Source organism: Kwoniella shivajii, chromosome 7 (genome assembly GCF_035658355.1).
Source record: "Kwoniella shivajii chromosome 7, complete sequence".
Taxonomy (NCBI): Eukaryota; Fungi; Basidiomycota; class Tremellomycetes; order Tremellales; family Cryptococcaceae; genus Kwoniella; species Kwoniella shivajii.
In genome coordinates this window covers 1,605,064-1,623,292 of record NC_085914.1, presented here as the reverse complement: position 1 = coordinate 1,623,292, position 18,229 = coordinate 1,605,064, and the positions used below count along the sequence as shown (strand labels likewise).

Below are 18,229 nucleotides of genomic sequence, written 5' to 3'. Positions count from 1 at the left end.
CATCTCCCAAAAGTGTCTGGTCTGCTCACAAATATTTCACTCAAATACGGTCGGAATTACCAAATTATTTCAGCTAACATTAACATGAAGGAAATCAGCGACTTTTGGCCTGAACACAGTCCTGGTCAGCGGGATGAGGACCACTTTACTCACACTCATTGGTGCCAACGCCTCTGTCAACTCTATTGGCAAATACTCTTTTATAGACGAATCTTTGATCGTACTCTCTCATGACTTCTGCACTGAGTAACATCCTGTCTTTGACTAGTTGAGCATATGATTGGGCGAGTTGCGATAGGAGGAAGGTAGTTGACAGATGGAGCAGAGGAACGTATATGGGATGTAATGGGACTAGAAGATGCGTGAGAAGGGGTGATATAGGTGGGAACGCGCTAACAAAACCTGTATCATCAGTCTTCCGGATCATGACGACGGAAACAGAGCGTGAGGAGCTGGATAGAAGGACTCCAAGGAGACTAACCAAAAGAAAGCTAAACAGAATTCTGGTGGATCCCATACTCTCAAACTCTGGATCTTATCATCTGTTCCAAAGCCAGTAAATCTAGGTATATCTTTCGGAGGTTTACCAAATGCCGATAAGATAGCATGACTGAAACGCACTGTTAGATTAATAGTGACAATCTTTACTATACAGGATGATACTCACAATGTAAACTTGACTATGAATACCAAAGCCCTTCCAGCTAATTTCAGATACTTTGATGTTCCGGCGTAGGGCGGTTCTGTCGAGAGCGATGCAAAGATATCTTCGTCCGGTTGAGTTTTTACTTTTGGTGCAGGAACAGGCGAGGCATGAGGTGAATGAATCGGTTCTTGCCCCTGATATCATGTTCAGTATTTCTCCACATAAGTATAAAGAGAAAGCACTCACGGATCGAAGTTGCATGTCATATGTTCTAAATCTAGTAAACAGGTAGGCGGCATTCCCAACAGAAAGAAGAAGTAAGAGGACCAGAATGATATATTTCTGAAACCAAATGGTGTATGAATTATTGTGATCTCCTTCAGAGCGGATCAGACAACTCACCGACCAGCCTGCTATCAGTCCAATAGCTTTACCCTTTCCTTCATTTTCCCACCTATCCCATCTACCACTGACACCACTGGGTTCTCTCCCGTGTCTCAATACGCTATGGTATTCATCCTGATATGAAAAGAAGGGAAAGACCAAAAGGTAATGAAGCGTATGTATTCCCAAAGATATTGGATTAGCCAAGTGCTCATCCGGCAGGATATCATATACGGAATTCGGGGTTGCAAAGGCAAATTTGTCGTAAAGAGAAGAAGGAATAGAAGATATCCTATTTGTAAATTAGCTACCACATGTTCGCTAAGAACGTGCTCAAAATTGACTCACCTCTGCCAAAGAGCCTTCTTCCTGACGAATCTCTTCTTCTTGCTTTGAGTGTCGGGCACAGGTGTACTTGATCTACTATTATCTTCAGCTCTTCTTGCAGCTTTCGCACTGGCAGCCATATCGAATGGTATGCTTGAGCTTCTACTCATACCTTGGGGGGGTGTCGAAAGCGCGTATGGTGAATAGTGAATCTTGGGCGTAAGTGGTGTTGATGTATTAGCATTTCGATACTTGGTTGGTGTTTCTCTCGACGGCGTGGCTAAAGATTGTCTTGAGCTTGAAGCTGCAGGTGTATGAGACGGAGTGGAAATAGGTGAATCATCCTCCGCCAGATCTCGAGACGAATGAGCTTTCGATAGCTTCGATGGTGGATGTGCGAAAGCAGGCAGCGACCGTCTGGCAGTCCTCGCCAAGGGGGATTGAGACATTTTGTAGGGACTGTTATGACCACGACAAGTGAAGTGAAGAAGGAAGAAAGGAAAATCAAAAAATCAATTCTATCGATGTGTCAAGGTGACGCGTGAAGGTGGAGGGGAGGGACTATCACTGTAAATGGGCGATGTTAATAAGGAAATAACCAGGATAATTGATGGGAGTTGATGATGAACCTCCACCTGTCGACGAGCAAGGCTATATTGATGACGATGAGAAAAGAGAAAATATCAACAAAGGTTTGTCTTTGTCTATCTCTCGTTCTTTTCCTTAGACTATTAGACTATAATAGAAGAAGGACACAAACGATTATGGTAAGCTAATATTCAGAAAGCGCTGTATGATATTCAGCTTACTTGTCTCTTGCAGTCCAATTTCCTGCCCGTACCTGCCAAACGTGCCCTTCCTCTGCCTTCCTTCTCGCAACATCTCTTAAACTACATCTCGACACATTTTCGCGATGCACATCCTGAAGCCTTCAAGCGAGATGTAGAAGCACTGGTGGCAATGCGGAAAGAATGGGTAGAAGCTAAAGCTGAGGGACATCCAGAGATCATTAGGGGTCTGATGAGGTAAGTCAGCTATCATTGTACTTCACTTGGAAAAGGTAGTTGACTATATGTTGCAGATATCACGCCCAACTAAATTTTCTATCTACAAAATTCCCTTCAGATATCTCACTACCATTCACATATCATCTTCCATTTCCTCCTACCTATTCTTTGTCCCCTGATGCACCAATATCTCTCGCTTCGATAACGTTCGAAAGAGCGAGTGTTTTATTCAACATTGCTGCGTTATACGCCTCCATGGCAGCGGCTGAAAGAAGAGCGGAAGCTGATGGTATCAAAAGAGCTCTTGGCTATTTGACGGTGAGCCTCACTATACCTTGTCGCTTGAAGGGTCGATTTTAGCTCACCGATTGTGTCATATAGGCTTCGGCTGGAATACTTGAACACCTGGTCAAAAATATACTACTTACTTTACAATCCGAATTGTCTTCACCTCATGCAGCCGGATATGATATGTCAGAGTCGTTCTTGGGCTCCCTGAGGGACTTCGTACTTGCCGAAGCGCAAGAATGCTATTGGCAGCAAGCTGTGTTACGTGAGTCGCAAAGCATTGCTCGATATATCTGGTAGTCCACTCTGCTGATATAGTCATGTTCGGTCACCCAGAGGGGACATATAAGAATGGATTGATCGGCAAATTGTCTATGAAAGTCTCAGACTACTATAAATCAGCTTTGTCGTCGATGAACGGCACAGATTACCCTTCATCTTCGTTCTTTCCACCTGTAAGTAAATTGGCCTTTTCAAGCTGTACAGTAATCTTAATACCCTTGATGGTTGTAGAACTGGATAGCCCATATCACTGTGAAGCAATCGCACTTTGAAGCTGCCGCTCAATATCGGCTGAGTCAAGAAGATTTGGAGAAGAGCAGATATGGAGAAGAAATTGCAAGATTGAGGGTTGCTGAAGGGTTAGCTAAGAAAGGTTTAGATGTCGGAAAGAAAGGTGTAGCAGACTCTGTTATTTCGGATCTAAAAGTATGTCTTCACATTAAATTCAGTTCTTGAGTCTTGCTTGAAGCTAACTGTCTTACTCTATAGAATCTTCAGGCAGCTGTGAAATCGTCTTTAGAACGAGCAGTCAGAGACAACGATTTAGTATACGTCACACCCATCCCGCCTGCGAATCAACTCACTCCTATTGTCGGTGCAGGAATGATAAAGGTAGCGGTACCCGCAGAAGTCTTGGATCCTATTGCATGGTTGATGGGTGGTGGGGCCGGTATGCCAGCTCTTTTCAGTGCCTTGGTGCCATACGGTGTGCACCTTGCTTTGAGTGAGTTGCAGCTTTAGATGAAAATTGTTATATCTAACTTCACGAACAGGTATATACGATGATCGAAAGGACACAACTGTGAGAGAACTGGATGGAAAGAGGGAGGAACTTGATGGCGTAGCTGCTAGGTGAGATGTACCATGTCTGACGGTATTGGCCATTCAGCTCACCTCGTCGCATCAGTACATTGCAATCGCTGAACTTACCTGGATCGATACAAGCCTTAGAACGACCTGTCGGTTTACCACCATCATTGCTGAAAAAGGCAGAAGAAGTAGACTCGGCTGGTGGAATAGATCGGATCAGAGGTCTTTTGGGCGAAGTATCGCGTTTATCCAAGTCCAATACGGAGTCTCTGAATGAGGTAAGTTCGATCTTCGCACTTCTCATGACTTCGCTGATGAGCATCAAGGCAATGGATATCCTTGATCAAGAAGCTACAGAAAATGAATCACTGCTATCACGACAACCCGAACTTCAGTCGAGTCGACCACCATCTCACATCGCTAATCAGCCGCTGATTGCCACCGCTCAACAGTATGATAATACAATAAGACAAGCAGCAGCAAGCGATGGAACAGTGCGCCAGAAATGGGATGAATGGGCTCATCTAATCGAGATACTTGCTGACGGCGAGGTGAGCTGGCTTGATCAATAGTAGGAATGAGCTCATCAAACTACTTGACAGAGTTCCGTCAATGACTACGTTCCTTCGACATCCTCTTCAAGCAACGGATATTCATCGCTCCCTCCTTCCGTTCGGCCTATTCGAGCGTCACTCGAGGATTTGGATGATCGAATTTCACACCGAGCCAGACTAGTGAACGAAGCTAGAAACATCGCAGCTGCGGATGACATCCGTCCTGCTGTTTTGACAGAAGCTACTCGTCTAGCTCATGGTGGTACAGGAGATGTGAAAACAGAATGGTTTGAAGATATTTTTGGGAGGAGTCTGGAGAAGTATGATCGGATCAAGGAGGAAATGGAAGCTGAAGGCGGTAAACAGGACGCTTTACTAGATCAAATACGGGTGAGCTCGTTATGCACTTCCCTTGGTAGATCAAATAAGCTGACCTCAACCGGGCACGTTGACAGAAACAAAACGAGTCTTTTATCTCAGAACGTAAAGAGGATCCAGTGGTGAAAGAACGGGAAAGAAAACTACAAGATATGGACTTGGCTTATTGGAAATGGAGGGAAATAGTTGATAACGCGGAAGAAGGTATTAAATTCTATAATTCGTTTGCGGAAATGTTGAATCAGTTTAAAGGGACCTGCACTCAATTCCTGAACTCCAGAAGGGCAGATGTTGGGTGAGCCCCTCGTTTTTGATCTGCCTCTTGGTACGATTGATAAAATACTAATACGGTTTCTTTCGTAGATCAATCACGAAACAATTCCAAAACGTATCGTTTAACGAGCCTCCTGCCCAACCTCAAACACAGCATCGACAACAGTACTCTCCTGCTCCTGCTTCTCAACCTCAAGTGTCGTCTCCTCCACCTCGTGCACCATCGCCACCAAGACAATTCTTACCTCATCCAAATTCCAATCAATGGCAATCTACTTCCGATTTCTTACCGCCTCCGCCACCTCCACCTATCCTTCGTTCGGGAGGTATACAAACTCAACCTCGATCTGCACCTCCGCCTCCAGCTGATTCAACTCCTAGAAGAGTGACTAGGGCTTCGGCTGCAAGAGGCAATATTGGTGATGCTGAAAAGAATCCTTACAGTAAAGGTACTAGAAGAGGTGGTGGGGGCGTGATCTAGGATTTATGTATGATAGCATGATGCGGAACTATCCCACAGCTGGCAATGCAGGGCACATGTGACCTTATCAAGAAAATCATCGTGGACATTTCTCTTCATCACCAGTCCACTGTACGGATCAGTATGAAATACGACTATGTCATTATTATGTACACCTATGCCTTTTTCCGTGCTTAACGAAGAATGAATCATGTCGAGTTATCGTTTGTGCGCCATTGATGGTTCATCAAGGAGTATCCTACAGTAATTGCCCTGTGATCAACACAATCACTGTAATTTGCCAAATCGAATTTTCAGCCAACTTACCGTGTCGATGTTTGGGCAAACTTTGCCTCCGCAATCACCGTTATCGCACCAAACCCTACCTGGGCTAGTTTTGGTACCAGTGATAGGTTCATCTACGCTATCATGTATAGTCCATTCTGCTGTACCTATATAGGTCGCGTCCGAAGTGGCCCAACACTGGAAATAAATTAAGCCATCATCAATAAGAAGATCTTTGACTTGCATTGGATCAACGTATTTTTCCCTTTGACAGATTTGACAATCCAAGAGTTTCATCTTGGGGGACCAGAGAGGTAGAAAAGGCGAATGGAAAACCTACCGACAGATTCCAGTGACAGAAGCCATGTGTTGGATCACTACCATCTGACATAGCAGCCCATTGAATGAAGTTGAAATGGATCTTGAATTCCTCATCGATTTGTGGTTGACTGAACGAAAGTTCTTTAACTCCTCCTTTCAAGCCAACATAGTCCTCGTGGTTGATTCAATCGTGATATTGTGAATTCTCAGGTAAGTTGATCTTCATACGTGCTTCCGCCGCTTCAGCCACAGGTAAGAATCTGGTCAAGAGCCCAAGGAGAACAGCAGCAACTGGAAGGGAGACCATGGTGTCTCAATTTATGGTCAAAATAATGTAGAGAGCTCCAAGGACAAAGGCGTGTTAAATGAAGTATCACACCTTCCTAGATCAGCATGAAAAGCGAGAATGCAATTTGACTACCACATGTCCGATATATATATACGATAAGTTGATATGTTGTAACCTCGTTGATCGATTATTGTTTCCTTTGAAGCCAAATCGTTCATGGGGAATGCTATCCCTGCACATAACTTATCCGATCGCCCCCTGTTCCACTGCTGGGAAAGGAAGACTCAAATCATCAATCGTCGATTGACTGATCCTTTATCAAACTATTGGGTATCGACGTCTGAGGTTCAATACCTCCTTTCGTGCTCGTGTAGTTGACCTTTAGTACTCAGTTTCCCCCGTAGGTGAAGTACCAACGAGTTGGAGGCATCGATCATCCGCGTGACCAAGCTGATTCATGACAAAGTATGAATCGCACATTACAAATCTTGATACTGTATCAGAATGTGCTTTTGCTGAACATATGTCAAGCGTATATCACTGATACATCAGAGACGTAATTTTTGTGCTTTTTTGCCTTGTATTAGATTTTGTCACAGAGTTACAATACTGATTACTAACGCACACAATGCAATACCCAGCATCCTGTCAAATTTCACATGATCAAAGTGCTGACTCTGTCCTAGTTCGTAGCATCTTGTCCCTTTTAGACTTGAGAGTATGTATTTCTTCTCATGCGACCTACGAACACGGATAATTTCATGCCATTAGCAGGACGTTACTGATAGCACACTTTGTGCCAAAATGGAGTCAATCTAACTCACGGAGTCCACTAATGGCAAAGGGATAGTAGCATTACATTCTCCATCCGATTTATGCATGCAGACTACCTCTTCGGGAGGACACCATAACCTGATTGAACTATCTGGAGAATGATTGACGTATGGTTTTTCGTATGTTAGGTCAAATGAGAATGGGTTGATCACATAATATGCTGTGGCGGCGATATGGCACTAAGGTATATGCGAGGTGAATCAGCTTTGTACAGTATACTGGGCATACAAGGTTGATGACTATCATATCAAAACAGAATGAGCGCAATCGGAACTTACGGTCATATTATATTGAAGGGTAGAACGTCTTTTGAATCTATCGTTTCTTGGAGTATACAATCCCCAAAAGAAAGTAGTATTGTACATCGACGATTTCTCGTCGAAAAATAGATCTACGATATCAATCGATTTTGTACCTAATAACGATGAAGATGAATTGCTACTAGTATATTGGGAATATTCCGGTATGGTCAAGCTGACCTTGGGCAGATCATCAGAGGTTATCACAGGGGAAGCTAAACTCGAAATAGTGATCATGAACATCGAGAGCAGGAGTCCGAAAAGATTGATTGATGTGGGCATTATAATCTGACGAGTTTCTTATATTGGTAAAAAATGTTTTATAAACTGCAATACGATGACCTAAATACGTAGAAATATGGTAACTTGGGGGCTCGTCGCAAATGATACTCACTCCTTCCTGCGATACATCTATCATTCCGTTTTATAATGTTACGACAGAAGTAGCGACGGCGAAAATATGGGTCTTTGTAGGCCTTCATTTGAAGCTATGCAGCGCTTGAGAGCCAATACATGCCAATCAATGAGGATCGAAAGATCTACCCTGGCATGCGGTGTCAAGTACAAAGGACATCGCTAGAGATGTATCAAGGGAATTAAGTATGAAAGGCGATGCTGATGAAAGGAAAAGTCCATGAAAGGGAGTATCTCCTCTCACAGACCGTCAGCGCTCAGCTTACAGTTTATCGCTTCGCCAATGAAGAGATTCAGAAAGGTTCGCAGGTGGTAACTATTGGATTGTGGATCAATGAAATCAGGATACAGTCATCGACACGAAACGATATCGTGAGACAGGATGCCTCAGGTGCTTTCACCGCGGTTGTGATCACTGCATTGGCATTAATTAACTTATCGATACTGTAGCACGCTCTTGAGAGATCTGCACAGAATGGGAGGTGAAACGCATGACATGTCGGTACCTAATCAGTACCTATAACGTTGATCATACACGGTACAGCATGTCGAAAGCAGTAACATCTCAAAGACAAAGTCCATTATCACCAAATTGGTGTATATAACTTTCTACTTATATAAAACAGTAAGTAGTAAGGGGACAGGTATAAAGAGATTTACGTCCAGGTTGGAACTTTGGAGTCTTTACATTTATCATGCACACATTCACCTTTTGAACGAACAATCTTGGTTTCATCTGGTTTGTCTAAATCTCCAGTAAGATGAGGTTCATCTATATGCAATTCGAATTTGGGTTCTCCTTTCCATGTCGTAGGTATCACAGCGATGCATTGATAGAAGTAATAGAGTCCGGTTTCACAAACGAGAATGACTGAAGAGAGGTAAACACTCAGTCATCTTAAATAGGATATCCTCATTTTTGAGGTTCTTCTTAATGTCAGGATTCACATACTGTAAGTTATCCACCACCAAAATTCTTTTTGAGCCCAATCATCTTCTGTATAGAAGCCAATCACGTCCTTCGAGCACCTTGTCTCTCTGGCCCATTCCCATAAAACGTATCACTATCATCGGCTGGGTTGACGTATCTTGTATGATCTAGAATTCGCAAAAACACTTTTCCCATTTCAACAGCTTTGTGCTCTTGACGAGCTACTTCATCAGGCGATATGACCTCTTTAGTACAAAAGAGAAAAGCAATGAGGATCGAGCAGTGCGCGGATTTATCGAACAGCATCATGATGATACCAGTGATAGGTGTATTGATATGTATGAGCAAAATTTGTATAATCCTCAAAACTCGTATGAAAGGTTGAACCAGCTAACTTAGGAGTCTAAATAACCTCGACATTCGTATGCTTATATATTACCAGAATATCTTATCAAAGCAAACCATTAAGCGTTGTATATAAGCTCCATTGTAGGGTTATCAAACAAAGGACAGAGTGATTTCTCCTCGATCCCCTTCAATTTACGATAACGCCAGAATGCAATCCTTTCATGCTACTTCAAAACTTTACAGCGTTGTACCGATACGTCAATCAGACTCACAATCTTACGACTCTCTCCTGCCTCAAATTTACTGTGTAATGCATGATGTTCCTCGTACAGTGTGCTAGATAAGACATTATAAACCGGTATTACCCATGACCACGATTCTCTTACACTGTATACCCAAAAAGACGATCTACTGTGATTTACATTATCAAACACCTAGTGTCCATTCCTGCATTCTCGGCCTGTTCTTTAGCCACTTCCAACTCATTCTCTTTCTGTTTCACTTTCACTTCTTTCGGGAACCAAGATTTCATGAAGCTATGATCGAGAAAGGGACGAGAGGATCAGCTTCTAGCGAACAAGGAAACAAGTAAAAGGAATGACAGTCTATTTGCCGGTCAACTCACTTCATGACTGTCATATCAAGTGAATCTGAAACCAAAGATATACTGTGATCAGCTCATATTCGCCTTATGCCATTGTATTGACCGGTTTTACTCACTCTTATCAGCTAACAATACCACTTTACTTCTACAAAGGGGGCATTCATCCTTTCCAGCTCTCTGCATCTTTACCAAACATCTCACACAAAACAAATGACCACATCCTAATCGGATAGGCTTGAACGCTATAGACGTGCATATCAAACATGCGTAATCGTCTAAACTCGGTAGTATCCTAAAACAACTTTGTCAGCTCAGCTACAATACAAAGTCTGTCGCGCAGATGGAAGACAACACGTAAATGGCGAAACCACTCACGGTAATAAGGTATTTGTCAAACTGGCTAACAGGATATGAGGTAGAGAAGTATTGTAAAATGCCCATGTCGAGACGTTTCCATCTTTATCAACGTGTGTTGATAATGTCGAACGAACAAAAGATGGGAACCCTTCTGAAGCTGTGAGAGCAGTTCGTTTGTCGTGCTTTTTCAGGATCCTGTTGTTCACATGGATATCAGTGCTACTTTTGGCGAGTACACACAGCACTCAAAGCTCAGGCCTGATTCCTCCGTTACGCAATTATCTTGCTCGAAACCAGCTTTGAGTCTGCTAGTGAACAGATACATTGAACTCACTTTCTCGCAGCCATGACATTCGCACCTTGAAACCTTTTCAAATCCAATAGCCAGACATTCAACCTCAAGAATTCTTCCCAAGCAGATCTTGATTTTCTACCTTTAATTGTTCTTTTATCACCTAAACCTCTTTTAATCACTTCATTCGCGAATCTATTTAGCCTTTTCTCGGATTCTTCTAAAGGTCTTTCACCTCTTGTACGTTCTGCGTTTGATTCAAATATCTCAGATTCAATCCATAATGTAAATATTTCTCTCCAGATATATAAATCCTTTTTTGACGTTTTGCGTGAATGTATTCCTGTTACTAGAGGAACAGATGGAGAATCACTTGATTCCCCTGTTATCCCGTTTGAAGATGACATTGATATCGGGATTATTTGGGGTGCTGACGAAGAGAATGAAGAGGAAGACGAAGGTGATATAGTCGATGAAATGATTTCACACACGTTTATAACTGAATCTTTGAATAAATCTTGTTGTTTAGCGTGAAAACTCGATAACGAAGTTAAAGCAGATGTCAATAAGTGGAAAAAAGCTAAATCTGATGAAAGTGGAATGATGAACTCTCTTTCGTGTGCTCCTCTATCAGAATCTAGATTGGATGTGGAAATTTCTGGCATTGTCTCCGATAAAAAGGGTACCTCATTTGAATAGTCAATACTCTGGCTAGAGGCAGACTGAGGAACAGAGTCAGAGGCAGGTACAGGAAAGGGAAATTCTTTCGCTTTGGGTGTAGTAGGTGAATCATCGACAACAGCAGCTCCAATTGTCAAATCTCCCATGCCATCTCGCAGATTTCTACCACTAGCTAAAGCGAATATAGGTGATAAGGCAGTCTTCATTCGTTGTAATGTGGGACTCGAAGGTATTATGGGATCTTCCAGTTTGCTTTTATCGAAAGGACGAGGAGTGGCAGTGCTGGAAGCTGATAGCGCGAATCGATTATCCGCTTCGTGGTCTTCGTCCTCTTCATCTGTTTCGAGATCGGTATCTTCGTCGGTCGAATTGGCAGCTGATGGTGACGGTGATGGAGATAAGGAGGATTGAGAATGAGAAGGTGAAAGTGAAGTTTGCAAATGTAGCCGAAGCTGAGGAATAGGATTCGATGGATTACCTTTATATGAAGTCAGCGCAAGTAACCGTCGGCTCGTCAGCAAGCGTCTTCTTGTCTGCATGACATATAGTGCAACATATCTCGCATGTAAGGAGGCATTGCGTGATGAATCATGTAGATAAACTCACCAGTCAAAACATATTCAGCTTTTACGCCACCATGACCATCTGTAACTGCTCTTCTGACCACTCTTCTACCTCTATGCTTTTCATCATTTTCGGCGGTTGATGGACTAGGTGATTTCTCTTCTCTAGCTTTTTCTTGAGCTTCGAGAAACTGGGCTACACTCATAGGCCGTTTAGGCAAATCATCAAGCACAGATTTTTCTTGGGTATTTGTGGAACTATCCGATAATAAACGTAATCTGAATCGCTTATGATGATGAGCCTGTGGTCGGGGAGCGAAAAGTCTTGTAGAAGACGATGTTGAGGCAGATGTATTATTGGCATCAGGAATTGGATCAAGGATAACTTCTAGAGGTTCATTCATATTTGACATTGTCTCTGAAGGTCGGTTTTCAGGTGATTCAAATTCGAATTCTAATATCTCATCATCTGGAGAGGAAATGTCTCTTATGGTCGATGGATCCGTCGATGGCAGTTGAGCTTCACCATCTTCAGTCACCAACAACTTGTGCAACACATCATGCGATAAACCCATTGAAGTAAGTTCATCAACTACATTTTTAATCAGCTTTTTGAGCTATGAACGAACTATCAAAATCAGCATACTGACTGGGGTACGCTGTATAAGCTTACAGAAGCAGATTAGATTGACTGACCTGACGATACTCAATCGCTGATTCTTTCCATTCCGGGGGGAAGGAAGACCCTTCAAGGATCTGCTGGAACTCTTTGCCATATTTCATCCTTGATATGATGATCTATGACCTGATTGGTGACCTGTGTGGTTATGGTTAGATGAGAGCTCGTTCGATGTGGGGGTTATTCTTCTTGAGGAGTGGCTGGGTTGTAGGTCATATAGGGCCAGTTAAACGGGTAGATGACATCCTTCTCAGGTGACAGTGACAGTATCTAGATCTATCCGACTTTATTAAACAAAAATTTGGGGGTTGTCGGCAGGTATGACTAGGGTGTCGCTCAAGAGATATCCGTATGAACCGATGATACCAATGTGTAGAAGATTGAGATTGTAAAAGACAGAGTGTATCTCTAGTGTGGTCTATACTTACATCAACAAATATACGAGTATATGTCGATCAATTCGAAGTTACCATCTCACGCACGTTCTTTGTGAATTGATTTTGGGAAATCCAAAAACATTTCAGGCACGGTTTATTGCGGGGTAAGCAGCTTTTAAGCAGGAAGCAGGATAGAAATCAGCATGCGGTGGGGGACAACAAGTCATTATAATCTTATCAGATGAACGGGGAATCTGACAACGAGATTCTGATCGTTTCATGTAGAAAGCAAAAGAGGTTGCAGCTCCAAAATCACAACATAACGGCACGCAGGGGAGAGATTCATACCAACCATAAAGTACCGTGAGATCCGTCAACCCTACTATGGATTGATAGATATGTTCCCGGTCACATCGCGATAGACTTGATAGTACAGGTCGTAGCTCATTCCAAACAGGGTAGATCGTATGAGTCAGTCATGATATAAGCAGGGAGTGTTTCAACTATTCTACCACTCAGTTGCTTCTTTCGTCGACATCCTCATAAAATGTCAACGCAGCCCAGAAGGACTTTACGTAATACCAAGATAAGGTACCGCGAACCTACTGTATATATGAGTGGCTCATTTAAAATCATCTTCTGCGACTCTGATGACGTTTTGTTTTTCGGTCCCATCAAAACTCCCTCGTTCTCCAGAACCCCCCTTTGGTGATAAAAACAATGTGATCAAATCCACAATACCACCACCATTTCATCTCATTCATAATATCAGTAAGTGGATCAGAACACTCTCTATCTGACTCACACACAACCCACCATTTGCGCTTTCTAGAAATATATCTTATATCTTGGACAATCTGGGACAATCTTGGATATCCACTTTGACTTCTCACAGTCATGTCAAAGCCCAAACCCCGAGCGTCAGAACCTGCTCCTTCGTCAAGAGTACCCACTGTACCCACTGTACCTATACCGCCAACAGCTAGGAAATCAAGTCAGCCAGCAATCAATGCTCAGACTGCAGGTGCAACTCCTCGGTTCTACGTGGGTGTCTTATTGGTTAATTGTCAAGTGAGGAATTACAGCTGATCGTTCATCATTTCTGCAGGATGGACCGACCGTCAGCACACAGGCCAATGACGTGAAAGATAAAGCCAAGAGAGCCGCTTCAAGAACATCGGCTGTAGCGAAAGTACGTGGTCTTCATACTTACCGACAATGCACTATGCTCACCTTTGATACCAATAGTCATCAACGAAGAAAGCGGTAGCTACAGCTCGTCGACATCCTTGGTCAATACTCTCCATTATATCCACTTTACCTGCTTTGATATTCTTCTCACTCGCTTCGACTGTCTTATGTCCTCCTTCTTCAGGCTCCCCATCACCTTTCAATAAATACGTTTTGTCTCCCCTTGGATATGCGCCAGAACAATCTCACCCTTTGTTATGCTATCCCGCCAATGTTTATCATCGTGAAATCCTTCAACCTTACGTTTATCCTGTGATTGATAAGGCTCAAGATAGATTTACAACTTCACCATATTATGTCAATTACGCTAAACCTACCGTTCAAAAGGCTGATATCATTTCAAGAAGAATTTGGAATGGACCTTTGAAACCTGTCACCGACCGAATTATAAGAGGAGCCAAGAGATTCTATTTCACTTTTGTCCAACCTCATATCCCATATCTCAAAGCCAAATACTATTCCATCACTGCCCCTTACACTTCGAGATTTTCAGCCTTCGCTGAACCACATATCAAAACTGCCAATACCTATGCCAATTTAGCCAGCGACCGAGCAGTCAAAGGTTACAATTACGCTTCTACCCACCCTGTAACTGGTAAAGCTGGAGAACTAGCTAAAAAAGGCTACCTCATTGGATCAGAGAAAGGTTATAAAGCTTATTTATGGAGTAAACCACATGTCCTCAGAGCAAGACTTGAAATTGAAAGAATCACAAGGGATATTTTGGGTCCAAGGGCTATAAAGGCTTTGGAGAGAGCTTCGGTAGAAGTCACCAAAATAGAATTAGCTGTACGATCGTGAGTGTACTTGGGATATATGTGTGTGAGCCATAATTAGAAACTGACTTCTGCATTCTGCTCATCTCAGGTATGTTATCAAACTCTATTACAGTCACCTCGAACCCCATGTTGGTCCATATGTCAACAGAGCTTCAACCGCTATCGCCCCTTATACAGCTTTATTTCATAAACACGTTCATCAACCTTACATCCAGCCAGCAGTACAACAGTTCTTCCCTGCTTCAGTCGAGAACAAATCCTTCTTGACCATGTTATCTGAATTCTTGCCTACCACCGGATCTTCTCACGCTGCTGAAAAGAAAGGTCAAATGGATGATTTTTATGATGATCTGGAACATTCACGAAAACCTGCAGATGTTAAGGTCCCTGCTGCAGACAAAGTCGCTGAAAAGAAGAAATCTCCTGATGCCGTTACTGGAAACAAAGAGAAAAAAGAAAGGAAGACCCAGGAGAAATTTGAGAAGAGTCAAGCGGAGAGAGTCAGAGAAGCGATCAAATCCAGAGTCGATGAACAAGGTAAAAAAAGCAATCAAAAAGTCAAACAAGAGGTAAATTGATCTTCACACTCCTCGATCTAATCCACATCGAAATCTTTATTTATCTACATCTACATCTGAAATTGAATCTCTGACTGAATCTAAATCCAAATTCCAAATGAAACATGAATATCTATATTTGATCGGATCGCTTATTCTCATTTATGTTTGTTTCGCTTGCAGATCAAAAGAATCAATGAAGACTTCAAATCGGAACAATTACCTGTCTTGGCTCAGAATTTAAGATCCGAAGTTGAAAGAGAGATCGATTATATCTTGACCGGTTTGGACAAACTATACACCACTTCAACAAGTTTGAAAACAGATCAAGTTCAAAAGTCAAGTGAACAAGCTGATGCTCGACTAAAAAAGACTATTGAAAAGATCAAAGTTCGATTAGATGCCCAAAAGGATAAAATCAGGGATCAGGGTGTAAAAGTCGTCAAAAGAGAATCAGATAGCCTTGACAAAGCATTAGGCGTTGAGTACAAGGAACTATCGGAACAGGTGTGTATGCGCGACCGACGAAGATAGCTTGAAGGCTAATATATTTGCCTTAGATGGCATACATCGACGATATATCCGTGAAAGATTGGGACAAATACAATGATGTCAAGAAGCGTGAGTAATGTACTATGACTTATACAAGACCTGTGTGATGGGTCATCTGAACATCCCATGTTTTTAGTCGCCGACAAATACAAGATTAACTTTAACACCGTCGCTCAAGACACTACTCTCGCTAAATCATTTAGCGAGCTCAAAACGGAGCTTAACGATTTCCACGAATCATTCAGAGAACGAATTGGAATTCTTAAGCGAACTGCCTTGGACCGAATTAAGGCTAGACAAGCTATGTCGGCTGAACCCTCTCGTGTCAGTATCTTACCTATCAAGGAAGCTGCCGGCGCCGCCGCCGCGGTTGCAGGCGTTGGAGCTGGAGGTGTATTAGGCAAGGGAAAGGAACAAGTTTTGTCAGCTTTGTCAGCTGCTGGCGGTGTTACCTCATCTTCCAGTGGAGTTGTGGATCAAGCCAAAGCTTCTGCCGAGTCTCTTCTCAACGCCGCATCTTCAAACGTCCATGATGCCACTCGATCGGCCATTTCAGCTGTTGGAGCTACTCCTTCTCCTGAATCTCCGAGAGAACATATCGAAAGTGTCGTCAATGTGGCGTCTGAAGGCATCGAATCCTTTTTAGATGACGCTACTTCATCCGTACATCAAGCTACTAGATCAGCCATGAAAGCCGTTGGAGTTACACCTTCTCCTGAATCTATCCCCGAACATGCCGAATCAGCTTACAGTGCGGCCGCTGAAGCTGTCCAATCGCTTTCTTCGGCTGCTGAATCAGTCGTTCATGATGCTACAAAGTCAGTAATTTCCGCTGTTGGTGGAACACCCTCGCCTGAATCACCAAGAGAACATGCCGAATCGATCTACAACGCTGCGAGCGAAGTGATAAACTCTGCTGTTTCTGGAGCCTCAGAGGTCGTACATCAAGGAACCAGATCCGTCATCTCAGCCGTCGGTGCCACGCCTTCTCCTGAGACTTTTAGTGAGAGCATCGAATCTGTTCTCGCTGCCGCTTCGCAAGGAATAAACGATATCATCCCAGATGTGGATCTCAGTGAATCAGTGCACCAAGCTACAAGATCAGCTATCAAAGCAGTAGGCGGAACTCCGTCACCTGAGACACCAAGAGAACATGTCGAATCAGTCTACAGCGTCGCTTCTGAATCTGCTTCATCCGTAGTTTTAATCGCCACCGAAGCTGTGTCTCAACTTGCTCAGGATGCTTCATCAGTCATCCATGAAGCTACCCGATCTGCCTCCTCTGCGATCGGAGCTACACCTTCACCTGAAAGTTCAAATGAATATCTCGAATCTATCGCAAACGTAGTCGCTGGTGGAGCGGCATCAGTATATGGTGCCGCGGGAGAGAATTTCAATGCCGCATATGATGCGGCATCTAGCAATGTGCATGAAGCCACTCGATCCATCGTCAAAGCTGTCGGAGGTACACCACTACCAGAAAGTCCTCAAGAACATCTGGAGAGTATTTACGATAAAGCATCCTCAGTCATAGCGACTGATGCAGTTGACCAAATCACGAACTTAGCAAATCAGATACAATCCGCTATTGGAATACAACCTACTCCCAGTCAACCATTAGCTTCGTCTGCTTCTTCATACTTAGCTTCACTTGCCTCGGCAGGATCTTCAGCAGGATCCGAAGCTTTCGCATCAGGTTCATCCATCCTATCCTCCCTACAAATTGAAGCTTCATCAACGGTTAGTTCAGTCACTAGAGAAGCTTCAAAAGCATTAGGAGCAACTCCATCCCCTGAAACTCCAGGAGAATATTATGAAGCTGCGAAAGAAGCCGTACAAGAAAAGATCAGAAGTCCAAGAGAGATAGCTGAGAGTTTAGTAAAGAAGCATGCCAGTCAAATTGATAGAGATTTAGCTGAAGAAAGAGCTAGAGGCACCACAAGGAACATAGGCAATGAACATGGTCATGGGCATGGACATGCTCATACTCAAGTACATGAAGAACTATAGGGTTTGGAAGAGAAGTGAATCAAAAGACTATACACGGCAGCAAGAAATGAAAGGTCGCTTGCGCGCGGCGGTAGTGGAATTGGAGGAGTTTTCAAACAGAAGAGAAGAAAAGCCCTCTTGATGATGACTAGTGATAGATACATGCATTTTTGTCGCTTTCCATCTGCCTTGTTTACTCCAATCAGTCGCAGACGGTCGAATCCCTATCTTAGAGACTGCTATGACATCTCGTTACATGCTGTACTTCACCACCATAACAAGGCGATCACGATTTTAGATGCACTTTCAGTGCCACCGGGTTAGGGAGAAAGTAGAATGTATCGGAAATATAAATTGAAAACTCCAGTGTGGCACTTTAACACGTCTCTCGTTTGTCAACTCACCACGTCACGTCCTT

At 43.1% G+C, this 18,229-nt stretch overlaps 6 protein-coding genes across 6 annotated transcripts; 2 read left to right on the top strand and 4 right to left on the bottom strand.

Moving 5' to 3' along the window:
• Positions 1-56: 56 nt before the first annotated feature.
• IL334_005703 (uncharacterized protein) lies at positions 57-1,806 on the bottom strand (the record flags this gene model as incomplete). Its single annotated transcript, XM_062937411.1, has 7 exons — positions 57-73; positions 154-392; positions 482-610; positions 668-840; positions 893-988; positions 1,049-1,322; positions 1,379-1,806. 7 exons carry the CDS (start codon positions 1,804-1,806, stop codon positions 57-59), a joined length of 1,356 nt encoding a protein of 451 aa, XP_062793462.1.
• Positions 1,807-2,121: 315 nt separating this feature from the next.
• Positions 2,122-5,430, top strand: IL334_005702 (pH-response regulator protein palA/RIM20; the record flags this gene model as incomplete). The annotated part of the gene is made up of 13 exons (XM_062937410.1): positions 2,122-2,124; positions 2,180-2,382; positions 2,439-2,682; positions 2,746-2,917; positions 2,989-3,107; positions 3,166-3,360; positions 3,424-3,658; positions 3,708-3,786; positions 3,842-4,022; positions 4,071-4,295; positions 4,347-4,688; positions 4,754-4,971; positions 5,040-5,430. 13 exons carry the CDS (start codon positions 2,122-2,124, stop codon positions 5,428-5,430), a joined length of 2,607 nt encoding a protein of 868 aa, XP_062793461.1.
• A 226-nt stretch (positions 5,431-5,656) lies between these two features.
• Positions 5,657-6,322, bottom strand: IL334_005701 (uncharacterized protein; the record flags this gene model as incomplete). The annotated part of the gene is made up of 4 exons (XM_062937409.1): positions 5,657-5,668; positions 5,737-5,892; positions 6,035-6,168; positions 6,244-6,322. The coding sequence occupies 4 exons, from the start codon at positions 6,320-6,322 to the stop codon at positions 5,657-5,659; spliced, it is 381 nt and encodes a 126-aa protein (XP_062793460.1).
• A 797-nt stretch (positions 6,323-7,119) lies between these two features.
• IL334_005700 (uncharacterized protein) lies at positions 7,120-7,719 on the bottom strand (the record flags this gene model as incomplete). The annotated part of the gene is made up of 2 exons (XM_062937408.1): positions 7,120-7,317; positions 7,417-7,719. The coding sequence occupies 2 exons, from the start codon at positions 7,717-7,719 to the stop codon at positions 7,120-7,122; spliced, it is 501 nt and encodes a 166-aa protein (XP_062793459.1).
• Positions 7,720-9,548: 1,829 nt separating this feature from the next.
• IL334_005699 (uncharacterized protein) lies at positions 9,549-12,410 on the bottom strand (the record flags this gene model as incomplete). Its single annotated transcript, XM_062937407.1, has 7 exons — positions 9,549-9,666; positions 9,756-9,780; positions 9,851-10,026; positions 10,110-10,286; positions 10,426-11,542; positions 11,671-12,244; positions 12,324-12,410. The coding sequence occupies 7 exons, from the start codon at positions 12,408-12,410 to the stop codon at positions 9,549-9,551; spliced, it is 2,274 nt and encodes a 757-aa protein (XP_062793458.1).
• A 1,170-nt stretch (positions 12,411-13,580) lies between these two features.
• IL334_005698 (uncharacterized protein) lies at positions 13,581-17,832 on the top strand (the record flags this gene model as incomplete). The annotated part of the gene is made up of 7 exons (XM_062937406.1): positions 13,581-13,727; positions 13,792-13,875; positions 13,932-14,731; positions 14,802-15,282; positions 15,454-15,777; positions 15,831-15,891; positions 15,959-17,832. 7 exons carry the CDS (start codon positions 13,581-13,583, stop codon positions 17,830-17,832), a joined length of 3,771 nt encoding a protein of 1,256 aa, XP_062793457.1.
• Between the last annotated feature and the right edge of the window lie 397 nt (positions 17,833-18,229).